This window comes from Alosa sapidissima, chromosome 1, assembly GCF_018492685.1.
Source record: "Alosa sapidissima isolate fAloSap1 chromosome 1, fAloSap1.pri, whole genome shotgun sequence".
In the NCBI taxonomy this organism is placed as follows: domain Eukaryota; kingdom Metazoa; phylum Chordata; class Actinopteri; order Clupeiformes; family Clupeidae; genus Alosa; species Alosa sapidissima.
The window spans coordinates 21331204-21343520 of record NC_055957.1 but is presented as its reverse complement, the minus strand read 5'-3'; the positions used below and the strand labels follow the sequence as shown (position 1 = coordinate 21343520).

Sequence of the window (12317 nt, the reverse complement as noted above, 5' to 3'; positions counted from 1 at the left end):
CCATGTGACTTAGCTAACTTAGCTAATCATTTTAAGCAGTTTTGCTAAAAATGCTAACTAGCATGCTAACTATGCTAACCATGTTACTTAGCTAACTTAGCTAATCATTTTAAGCAGTTTTGCTAAAAATGCTAACTAGCATGCTAACATGCTAGCATGCTAACTATGCTAACCATGTGACTTAGCTAATCATTTTTAGCAGTTTTGCTAAAAATGCTAACTAGCATGCTAACATGCTAGCATGCTAACTATGGTAACCATGTGACTTAGCTAACTTAGCTAATCATTTTAAGCAGTTTTGCTAAAAATGCTAATTAGCATGCTAACTATGTTAGCATGCTAACCATGCTACTTAGCTAACTAGCTACAGTGGGTAGGAGTCATAGTTGATGACAAGTAACAGTTACAATGGCTGAACAGTTAAAAAGTTCAGTAGTTGAAAGGGTTAAATTGTTTAACAGTAAAATATTATAGTGAGGACTTTTATTTTGAAACAGTTTTTGGCAGAGGAAGCAGTTGAACAGGATGTGTAGTCTTAATAGGGCCAGTTTGTATGCTTAAAGCCTGAGACTGGCAGTTGGTCCAGGTGGCCCGAACACCTGCCATAGGATTCTAATTGCTTAACGGCTCTATTGTGATGTCATCAGCCCATGTTAAGTCTATGGGGAAATTTTGAACAGTTTTTAATTAATAGTTTAAAAAGTATAAAAGTTACAAAGCTGAAAAATACATAGCACCCATGTCCTAAGTAAGACCTACGTAACATAGTTTGAATGAAGTTTCTACGTTAAACGGTTGAAGCTGCATTAAACGCGTTAGAAGAAGAAGAATAAGAAGAAGCCTAGGAAGAACAGTACAGTGCATTTTCATGCACTGTAATAAGAAGCCTAGGAAGAACAGTACAGTGCATTTTCATGCACTGTAATAATGTCCATTCAATCAATAATATAAAAACAATGGCATGGTAAGACAACATTAAGGAGAATATCAATAATAAACAATAAGGTCAAATTAATCAACAGCCTAATGGAAATAAAACAATATTATACAAACCATAATGCACAAGTAAAGGGATAATGTATTGTCCGCCGGTAATTATCGGACATTATTCCACTGCTTGGTTGAATTTCCCATTGTATGTAATTTGATGTTATCTGCACACCTATACATGGATTTCTATGCAACGTCACGAAAACATGCGTGCGCAACCAAGAGGCAGAAAGCACCATAGAACAGCATAGAGCAATGCAAAAGAGCAAAAGAATAAAATGAGTTTTTGTGCTGAAAACTGGACCAATTCGAAATCACGATGGTTAGAGAATGTTAAATATGTTCAATATCCCTAACGGAATGTATGTCTTCGCCAAAAATGACAAAATACGATGTTATATTAATAATGCAAATGAACGTCAAACTTTGAAATATAGTCTGAAATGATATGTTATTATCATTGAGACAACAGGGGTATACAAAAAAATCCGATTGTAGATTACAGCAGCTGACTATTTAGGTTAAGTTTATAACGTTGTGGACGGCCACCAAGCGTCTTCTGCCTCACGGCTGCGCGCGCATCTAGTTTTGTTGGTAAACGGGAAACCCGTGTATGAAGAAGATCCATTTTGTAGGCCTGTATCACACTTGTATATTAATTCGCCGAACTCGTTCTGAAGTTTAAATGAACTGTCAGGTTGCATCTGAGCTGTAAAATGCAGACGTTCAGAACATGGCAACATTGTAGCATATGACGGAGGTGGCTTTTAGCTAGATGGATGACAGCAGGCTAAGTAAAATAGCGATGTTTCCAAGCTAAAGTTCATCAGAATCTTGGGATACGCCCGCTTGACAACGGGAGAGATAGAACTAACGACTGGCCTTTGGCCGTAGCAACCATCCATTTAGAACTAGTAACGGCAGTTTGTCCTGCAAGTTAAGAAATTAGTTGATATGTGTTGGAAGAAAGTAGTTCTACAAACAAGACAAGTTTTAGCGATTAAAACGTTTAAATTGTAACAGGAAATGAACACAACACAAGTGGCAACAGTGGAATAAGCGGGATAATGGACTCCACGGTGGTCTGTTCACAGAAGTTAATGCACTTACGAGGTTTAAACGGCCCTCCGCTTCGCGTCGGGGCCGTTTTACAACCTCGACCGTGCATTAACTTCTGTGAACAGACCACCGTGTCGTCCATTATCCCTTACATAAGTCCCGACAGGGAGAACAGAACCCTGACGAGCAGCGGAGGGGTTTTGCTTCGACCTGAAGGGACTTATTTTCTGATAATTACCGGCGGACAATACATTATCCCGCTTATTATACGGCTACTTGCCAAAAAGAGAAAAGAAACCTAACACAATGAATCTTTAAAAATGATTTTGCTACCGTTTTGTGTCTTCCGCTGACAAAATAAATAGTTCGCCACACAGATAGAACTTGACAGTTTCAGGTGTTGCGTGGCAACGTCTTACTAGCTTACTTTCCCTTTCAATGAAATTCCATTGCAATAAGCGAACGGAATTCTTGCGGAGGGATATGAAAGACGTTAATCAACCCGTTGCCATTGACAGCGGTGATTATATACTTTGCCGGTGATTTATATAGATTTAACATAGGCCCGAACGTTGGGAAGGCCCATTCATGTGAATGGAACTTTCTGCAGCACTCTGAAGAGTCGTGTAATAAGAGGGGCTTAAAGAACTAAGTGCATGTTGAATATATATAAAGCAGTCAAGCAGCCAGTCGCTCTATGCTTAACACCTGACATGAAAACTGTAGGTTTGTCTACACAAAGGGCTGTGCATGTTTTGGTTAATGCCGTGATGACTCCGATACAGACTGAGGAAGAGATATGTTCATATATGTAACAGGGTGGGTGATTTCCTGTGGCGTTCCAATCATCCCCTGTGGTTTCTTGACTCATCTGCTTCCGGGGGGGATTCTATGTAACACCAGCAATTCAACGGATCAAGTGTCTTCTGGGAAAAGATGCCTATAAGCTTCGCACCCAGATGCTTAATGTGCACCAGGGACCTTGCGACAAAAACGTGGAGGTACCAAACTCTCATTGTGCAGATACTACTGACATATCTGCCTCCAGCATGGCAGTCTAAGGAAAACAACCCTGAAAGCCTACCGCAATAACCACTCATCTGTACGTATGTCTGAATGCTACCAAATGAAACCATGCAGAGTGGAATTGATGTGGATCAAAGAAGTCAAAGGAAGTGAATGAATCCATGTCCATGACCCAGATGGCCTTCTGTGTAATGCAGTGCAGCTGGGGGCGGAGAGAGGGGGATGGACGGGGGCCTATCGCATCACAGCCAGCACAACTCATCCTACTCAGCTAACTGGGAGGGGCGGGACTCTCACTAATGACAAAGCTCCCTTGGTATTCCCTGATTGGTTCTCTCCTGTTCACAGAGTTCCCTGGCCAATGAAGTGTCAGCAAGGGAGAGGAGATGAATAAGGAGAGTGAGGAGGAGAAGAGAGAGTCAGGTCTGTTTCAATTTGGCCAGATCACCAGAGCGCAGCAAGCACTACATCTCTGATAACCACTGGGGGTAGGGGGTGGGGGTGGAGAGAGACTGCCCTTTGTGTGTGTGTGTGTGTGTGTGTGTGTGTGTGTACATGTGTTTGTGTGTGTGTGTGTGTGTGTGTGTGGTGTGCACGCACATGTATGTGTGTGTGTCTGTGTGTGTATACAATGTGTTTTCTTTAGGTTGGAGACGATACTGTGACACAGTACACAGATGAAGTATCTGAGGCTACATCATCTCCACAAGATTGCTTTCACTAAACCCGATCCCACTCCTGCCCCAAAGGTGAACACAGAGATCACAGGTATCAAGTTGTCACTTTCTGTCCTTTATTTCCACAAGGTTTACACATATTCACTTTAACTGTGTCGAGTGTACGGCGACATGTCACAGGGTAGGGGAGATCTTTGGCTTGTGTCCTTTCACGCGGGTCGTCACAGCCTCTTGGTCTTCTTGGCAATGTAGCTTTGATAGTAGAAGTTGCTGAAGAGTCCAATCAGGCTGATGGCGTACGCTACCACAACGATATTCATGGAGTTGGGGAAGTCGCAGTCGGCAAACAGGTTGTAGGTGGTGTGAACAGTAACAATGAGGAACTGGAGCTGCAGTGATAAAGACACTAGCTGACTAGTTTGTATGAAGCATCTGGGTTTGCTACATTATGACCAGGAGTAGAGGTAGTCGTTAAGTATTAATTAACAATAGTCTTAAGTACACTACTTCTCAAATGAGAGCACGTATTAGATGTTGCAACAATCCTTAACTAAGAATAACTTTTTTCTAAGTACATTGTACCTAAGGATTACAATAAAACTACAATTTGTTGGGCAAAAAGGTTTCTAACACATTTTGGCTGCACCAATACCTCTACTCACTTCAAGTACTAAATACTGACTGAAAATTTGAATTTGTGAATACAATCAACTAGGCATCTCTGATGAAGATTATGGCTTTGTGTATATTTAATAATTGACTGTGTTGACATCAGTGTGACCCAGAGGATCCTATATGATGGCCAGGCCTTACCAGCTGTATGGAGGTCAGGTAGCGTTTCCACCACAGGTACTTCTGCATGTGGGGGCCCAGGGCCGCTAGTCCATAGTACATGTACATCACCACGTGGACCAGAGAGTTGATGAGTCCAATCAGGAATGCTGAGGACCACACACAAACAAATGGATAAACAAAAACGCAGAATAGTTATTTGTGCCGTTTTCTGCATTGATTACTGCTCAATGATATCATCATTTGTATTGGTATTTTCAAGCTTTTCAATCTTCTGTAGTCTTACAAAACTTGGGCTGAAAAAGTACAGTGCATCCACTCATGGTCCCAAAGCGGTCCGACAGAAACATATTAGAGTTACTGGCTGAAGAGCTTCAGTTGGAAATTTGGTTTGCATGCTTAAGCTACAGTATATTCTCACCAAAACAGTTAAAACATACCCTTAAATGTTAAATTAACATCAATGATTCTGATGTCTCAGTGATTTGTCTGCCCAAAAGCAAGGCATCTCCAACATTGTATTGATCAGTCATGACACCAGTCCACATAAAACTGGAATCAATGTGATATGCTTAGTGTTATTTTGTTCAGGGCATAGCAGCATTCCTGTCATTGTCAATATTCTTTCAGAATAGTGTAATGCCTCAACTCTGTGTATGTTTTTATGTGTGCGTACATCGTGCATGTAGAACTTACACTGGCCCCCAGCCACATATTTGACACCTGCCCACCAGTTAAAGATCATGGTGCAGTGGTGGTAGACATGTAGGAATGTCAACTGACTGTTCTTCTTCCTTAAGATGAAGAACACCTGGGAAAATAAACTTTAAGTGAGTACAGAGTCCTGGAATCTCCGTGTTACATTCGTATAATTTGTTGACTTACTGTATCGCTCAGCTCAATGACTTTTGAAAAGTAGAACCACCAACACACACTGGCCATCTATACAGAAGGAACAATTAGGCTAGTTGGAGTACTACATTTGTCATGCTTCTGGTTTCTGAAATAAGGTTAAAACTTGAAAAGATGGAACATTTATAATTAATTTAGAAATTCAGAGGGATGTAGATGAGAGCAGTAAAAAGAGAGATATTAATAAATAAGAGAGAAATTAATAAATAATTACCCTGATCCCTAATGGGCTGTTGCTGTAGTCCACTGGCTGACAGAGTAAACTGTAATTGGCCAACCAGGAGGTCGCGGTAAACTTATGGAAGGTGGTGGTGGGGGGGGGGGGGGGGGGGGGGCAGAGAACAATACTTGTGTGAGAAAAAAAGTGTTCCCAGAACCCCCAGTAATGAAAAAAAAGCAGTCTGAAACATGAGGCAATGAATAAAACAGGACAATACAAACTAGGGACTCTTGCAAAAAAAGACCATTCTGCTGCAATTCTAGAAAAGACAAACTCTCATAAACCTGTCCAAACCTTATCAATCATGATTCATGTCTTAAAAGGCATTCAAGATTTCACACGTGTTGAAGTAGTGTTATGTTGGAAAAAGGTTCCGGGGTGGGGGGGGGGGGACACACATCATCCAGAGTATCATGATGCCCTCAACATTGTTAACTTGGGACCATATACAAGGCTGAACAAAAGCATAAGCTCTACTGTTTGGCTTCAACAACCATTCCCATTCGTGTGTGGATTTACCCTGTCCGTACCTACCTCATAGAACATATAGGCAGACAGGCACACCATGGTGAAGTTGTAAATGATGAGTATGGCTTTGATGTTGACTGGCTCTTTGTGTGCCATTAGCTTTGGTCCAAGCCACACGATGATGAGGTAGCACAGGAAGATACAGGTGATGGGGACAGGGGAGTACACCAACAGCCATGGATCTGTCCTTTTGTCTGAGGGACACACAATCTATCTAAATATCAGCAATAGACATACTGTTTCCATAAATCTTAAGCAGGTGTGTACACTCTAGAAACACTGACAGAAATATTTCTCCAAAAGACTCAATATGACTTCACAGAATAGTTTTTTGGTGGGAACAAAATTGTCATAGTTGTGCATAGCCAGGGATTAGCAGTATTAGGCCTACATTTATTTAAAATAAGTATTTCAAATACAAAATTGTATTTTGTCATTTGCATTTTATTGTGTTGAAGAAAATTGCTGTGTATTTTGTATCAAAATACTTTGTAGGTGTGTATTTTTGTAGTTTGAAAATACTGCCAAATATTTTTGGTAAAACCAATACTTTTGGTGATGTTAGCAATTTTCCCAGACTTGTTGTGATCAGAATTTTGAGATGATCCAGTGCAAAATGAGTAACATGTAGGTTGCTCACACACACAACATTCCCTCTCTCACACTAACCCACTCACTCAACCACATGGTTACTTGCTCACCCACATATATAAGTTTGCCTGTTTTTGGTAGAACTTTGGAGCATCTTTGACTGTGATGTGTGTGTGTCCTCCAAAGCTGATGATACACAAGGCACCTTTCTGAGCAATGTTCAACGTTCCTGAGTATTGTTGTTCTGGCACGTTCCCTTTGATATTGGGCAACTTAATTTTCTTGAGAACTTTAATCATCAGGCAAATGAACATGATCATCCAATTGGAACAGGCACCGGTTATGTGGTTGCCCTGTTCAAACAGTTGCCCCATGTATCACCTAAAGCAATATGAAGCATTCTATGCACTAACAATGTCAGAGACTTCATTCTCCATATTATATGCCAGTGTACCATGAGTCATATTTTAAGGTAATAGAACTGTATTGGGTTGCTTTAAACCCATATTATGTGGCTCTCAATGGGTTTGGTGGTTAGTTCGTACCACTTGACAAGTTGTGACTTTTTGAGTACAGCTCTGATTTCGGCTATGAGATGTAACAGGCAGGTCCGCACAGTTGATCTGTTGACTTTTTGCAGATTTATGTAGGCAGATAAAAGCTGTTGCTCTCAAACACTGTCCACTTAATCAACAGTCAGTGTACTGATGAAGGACTAGACTAAATAGACAAATATGGAAGTTTTGCAAAGTGATTTCATGCTCCCTTTAAAGAGTATTTTAGTGTTTCGAAAATACAAAAATACAGTTTTTATTTTGATACATGTGTGGCTACTGTATGTTGTAGTTTATTTATTTTTGATACACTTAAATTAGGGTATTTTATATTTTATTTTAAAATACATTTGGATGTATCCAAATAGCACAGCAAAAACACACTGACCATATTAGCACCATATTGGCAATCATGAGAATTAAGAGGGCATGCGCATGAAATAAATGAGCCCTTAGCCACACACACGCAAGCTCTGGGTCCAAAAACAGAGATGATGAATTGAAATTATTTTTTATATAAAGGCCTACCTCCATTGTCTAAGATCCATTGATAGAAGATTAGAAGTCTCTGCCATGGCGAGGCGATTTGAGACACCTGTATGGACAAAAATGTTTGCGGCGCACATAATAACAAACAATCAAGCCTTTTATTTCACAAAAAGTGATAGCCTATCGGTACGGTAGACACTCGACTTACCCCCGTCCTCGTCATTTTATAAATAAAGAAATGCTGCCATCTGTCGACAAAACAGACTAGAAGACGACAAATCCAACGTGTTTGGATAGACTACTGAAGAAGATGCGTAATTTGGAATCTTTTTTTCCAAGAAAGCACCGTCCCTCACTGGCAGGAAAGCTATTTAACACTGAAGTCACTAGGTTATTAGGGGATGATAAGGTTACGGAGGGCTTTCGCTCCAAGACGGATTAACCTAACAAAATCCCTTACACAACTCCGCTGTCACTCTTAACTTTAGAACGCTCCATCTCCCTCATTTACACGAGAACGCAGTTATCAGTGTATTTTTCAGAATGGAAAAAGTATCATGTGGATTAAGGAATGGAAAGACAACAGTTTATTATAAAAAATGTATTAACCCCACTGTTCAGGTGCGAAACAAGCGATGGTTTGGAGTCACAAGATGCTTATACCGTCTCCGAGAATACTGAATGATTTATGCGCGCTGATGGCAGAAAACCACTGGTTCGCTCAGGCTTTGTTTATTAGCGACCTGGCTACCATGATACACCTATAGGCTAGGCTATCCTCACTGCGACCTTTTTACACAGACACAGGTAGAACTCTGTGACTACCTTGCATTAAACAAACAAACACACAAAAACTGACGACCATGGTTGTTCTGCTTGTTTGTCATGTGTGTCCACATTGTCATTGTGACCATAATATAGGCTATAGTTGGTTTATATCCATAGTCTGGTCAGTGTCTTTCTTTATCTCCTCTCACCTGGACGTCTACTTGTTGGCCACACCCACCACCACAGCAGTGGTCTCTCAGTAGCCTTGTCTCACAACAATTTCACAAACGAACATTTAAAATGAGATCTTTTTATTTCAACTGAACCTGCACAAAGAGCAAATCACACTTCAGAAATTCTGCTTGAATTTATAGCCAGTGTATCCGAGCCTTTTAGCATAATTTTGAGAAACCTCCAGGAAGCTTGACATGTGTTTGAGCACGAGATTATTTCCTTGACCCATCAGCCACACAGCTTCCATATGCACACACCTTAGTGAGGTTTAAAGTGCACATTTCATTACATGCAACATCAAGGTCAAGGATTCCTGTCACCTATTCCTGTCACACATGAAGCTGCAGAAGCTCTCTCATCACTTGCTCAGCTCGAGTCACAGACTGGTTCTCATGATAACTGATGTGGCAAAGGAATGTATAGAACAAAGACAATATCGCTTAAGGAAAATAAAAAAGACAAGAGGTATGAGGCTGAAACATCAAAACAGCTTTCCACACAATCGACCCAAGTTGAGAGAGGAATATGCCAAAACTGTAACATGGGCCCTGAAAAATAGATATGAAACCCTGATCTAATGATGACAATGAATTATCTGCAACAGCTGGGGTATTGAGAAAAACATTTCTATTGCTTTTGTCATGTATTATGTTTTTTTTAAATTAATAATATATATATTTTTTTTTATTTGTTTATGTACGGCACCTAGGAAAATGATGTCATCTTTACCCCAAGGATAATGCCTGAGATGCACATGGATAAAATATGGGGTCCTTATTTTCATGTTGAGCACACAGTCTAATGTCTGACTAAAGCTACTTTAATAAGGCATATTTATTTTTGCTAATTTAATACCATGATGAAGATCCCAAGTACAAACATGGGTGGGTCAGCATGTGAAGGCATTCACTGAACAAGATGAGGATATCACTTAAATATCATGAAAAGACAAGAGGTATGAAGCTAAAACATCAAAACATCCCATTATGAGCCTTGATAACCCATTTCCCAACCAACTGTTTTTGGTAAGATTGCAAACCCACATTCTCTCCACCATTTCACTGGCTAGCATTGCATGTCTACTGTAACACTGTTGAGTAAACAGTAATGATCTAACCAGTTGAATTTCTGTTAGCTGCTTGCTTTTTGTTTGTTGCAACAGTCCATGGACTGCAGCGTATTACCGATCATGGTTTTCTGGTGTGGTGTCTCCTGTGGTTGCAGCATGGCCATGGTGATCATGGTGACCATGGTGACCATGTGTGTGTTTGTGTGCTTGATGGGAGTGGACCCTATCACTATCACTTTGAGAAGGCTGGGGGAGCAGTTGAGTCTTGTCTGCAGGACCCTCTTGATCGTCTGCCCGGACTGTTACGTTACCATGGGCCTGGTCAGGGATTGGTGTTGGATACAGCGTGGTGTCATTGCTCGTAGAATTGTGGAATCCCGATTCAAAGGACGTGTAAGAATGCAACTGGAATATAAGTGAGAATGTAACAGTAATGAGTGTATTACCAACATATCAGATGGCATATAAACAAACAATGTTTTTTTTTATCAATTGACACTTACTGAGCAGTTACAGATATCTCTGTGATATGTGGCCCGGATGGCGGCCTCCACATATGGGAAATGTAGGAAGCTGTATGGCAGAACGATGTGAAAAGTCAGCTTGCCACACCTAAATGGGCGAGGGTGGTGGGGACAGAGGGAGACAGCAGACAAGAAACAGGACTCACTAGGCATCCTTAATTCAACAAGTTTCACACACCCATGGTTTGCTTTGCTCAAGCATGTTTTTAAAAGATCTGGCATAGGAAAGGCCAGTATAACAGGTCAAGGTTTAATTGTGTGCCAAAAGCTCAAGAATGCAACCCCTCAGCAGGAAGATTCAATGCATCTGTGCAATTACCTAATCTGTTTGCAATTATCATGTTGGTTATTCACTCTTGATTAGTAACTAAGCATAGACACATGGAAAGATTTTTTTCTTATCAATATGATGGAAAATGATTGTGATGTGTATACAAGCTGGACCTGTCATAAATGAGGACGTCATCTTTTTCTCCCTGAAGAGCAGCCCAGACGTCTTGTTGGAGGGGACTCTGCTGATAGACAGGGATCCCTTCTGCTGCTCTCCTCTTCAGCTCCCAGTACATGGCTCTGGATTGGGCCTCTTGCTCATTCACAATCAGGAATGACACATTGGCCAGCTTACTCAGGGCCAGCCTGTCACGCAAGTCTCCCATGCTTCAGGGGGGAAAAGTGTACGTTTGGAAATCGATAAAATCAAAAGGAAAGGTGAGGGGGAAAAAAGAAGGCAGGCCATTGCTTTCCCTACAGCAGTGAGGCAGAACTAGAACTTTGTGTGTGCCTCAGTCTTGCTCTCAGTTTAAGTATGGATAACCATGGACAAGACAGTGCAGAGTTCAAAATGTATAATATAGTATAGTATAAGTATATATACTCTTTTGATCCCGTGAGAGAAATTTGGTCTCTGCATTTATCCCAATCCGTGAATTAGTGAAACACACACAGCACACAGTGTACACACAGTGAGGTGAAGCACACACTAATCCCGGCGCAGTGAGCTGCCAGCATTAACAGCGGAGCACGGGGAGCAGTGAGGGGTTAGATGCCTTGCACAAGGGCACTTCAGCCGTGCCTACTGGTCGGGGTTCGAACCCGCAACTCTCCGGTTACAGGTCCGAAGTGCTAACCAGTAGGCCACGGCCGCCCCAATGAGCATATGAACGAATACACTGTCTTCCTGACAACATTACAGAACTTTGCCATGACTTTGTGATTCTTCCCATTCTAAATCCCACTTACCGGGAAGCTTGCGTCAGGCAGAAGTGTCAGCTAGCTTTGAGAAGCGCCACCATCACTATGTGCCCATGGAGCTCCTCCATGGGGGCTTTGCCTTCTATCTCCCAGTGTGGGGCAGTCTTGCATATCCTGGAGGCTTCAGTATCCCTTTCCACCAACAGTGGTGATGCCCACAGGAGGGCAGGGAGTGCAGTCAGCCACAGAGCACGGAGTCCCTGCATGACCGCCTTCCCTTACTTCACCCACTAAAGCACAACTGAAAAAGCAAAAACAGTGCCAGAGAGCCAAGTTGTTCCATTATTTATAGTGAGCTATACATATTAACTAAATGAAAAATAACATAACCTACTAGAATTACCTAACAATACAAACCTTGTTTGATGGCTGTAGGAGTCAGTGTGTTCCAGCCTACCTACAATCTATAGTGTTTACCCCCTGGTTTTAAAGTACACATCAGAGCCAAAAGCTGCTCCCAAAGCAAACACCAAGAACCAATCACTGGATAAGGTGACATTAACTTACCTATGCGGGTTTGTCCTGAATGTGTGGGCTATGTGGCACAACCTTCAAACTCTACTTTCAGGAGCACATTTTGTTAGCCATTAATCATTGTTTGCTTGAAGTAAACATTGGGTAATTGGTTTACAT

General features: G+C 41.3%; 2 protein-coding genes across 2 annotated transcripts; both read right to left on the bottom strand.

Moving 5' to 3' along the window:
- Positions 1–3808: 3808 nt before the first annotated feature.
- On the bottom strand, positions 3809–8219 carry elovl8a (ELOVL fatty acid elongase 8a). Its single transcript, XM_042097365.1, has 8 exons — positions 8047–8219; positions 7878–7944; positions 6211–6398; positions 5671–5751; positions 5430–5486; positions 5241–5355; positions 4566–4693; positions 3809–4141 (listed from the first exon to the last, which is right to left on the bottom strand). Exons 1-8 carry the CDS (start codon positions 8059–8061, stop codon positions 3974–3976), a joined length of 819 nt encoding a protein of 272 aa, XP_041953299.1. The 5' UTR covers positions 8062–8219; the 3' UTR covers positions 3809–3973.
- Positions 8220–8900: 681 nt separating this feature from the next.
- Positions 8901–12157, bottom strand: selenop2 (selenoprotein P2). The gene is made up of 5 exons (XM_042108654.1): positions 12042–12157; positions 11673–11925; positions 10878–11090; positions 10413–10521; positions 8901–10314 (listed from the first exon to the last, which is right to left on the bottom strand). The coding sequence occupies exons 2-5, from the start codon at positions 11888–11890 to the stop codon at positions 10021–10023; spliced, it is 834 nt and encodes a 277-aa protein (XP_041964588.1). The 5' UTR covers positions 11891–11925; positions 12042–12157; the 3' UTR covers positions 8901–10020.
- Between the last annotated feature and the right edge of the window lie 160 nt (positions 12158–12317).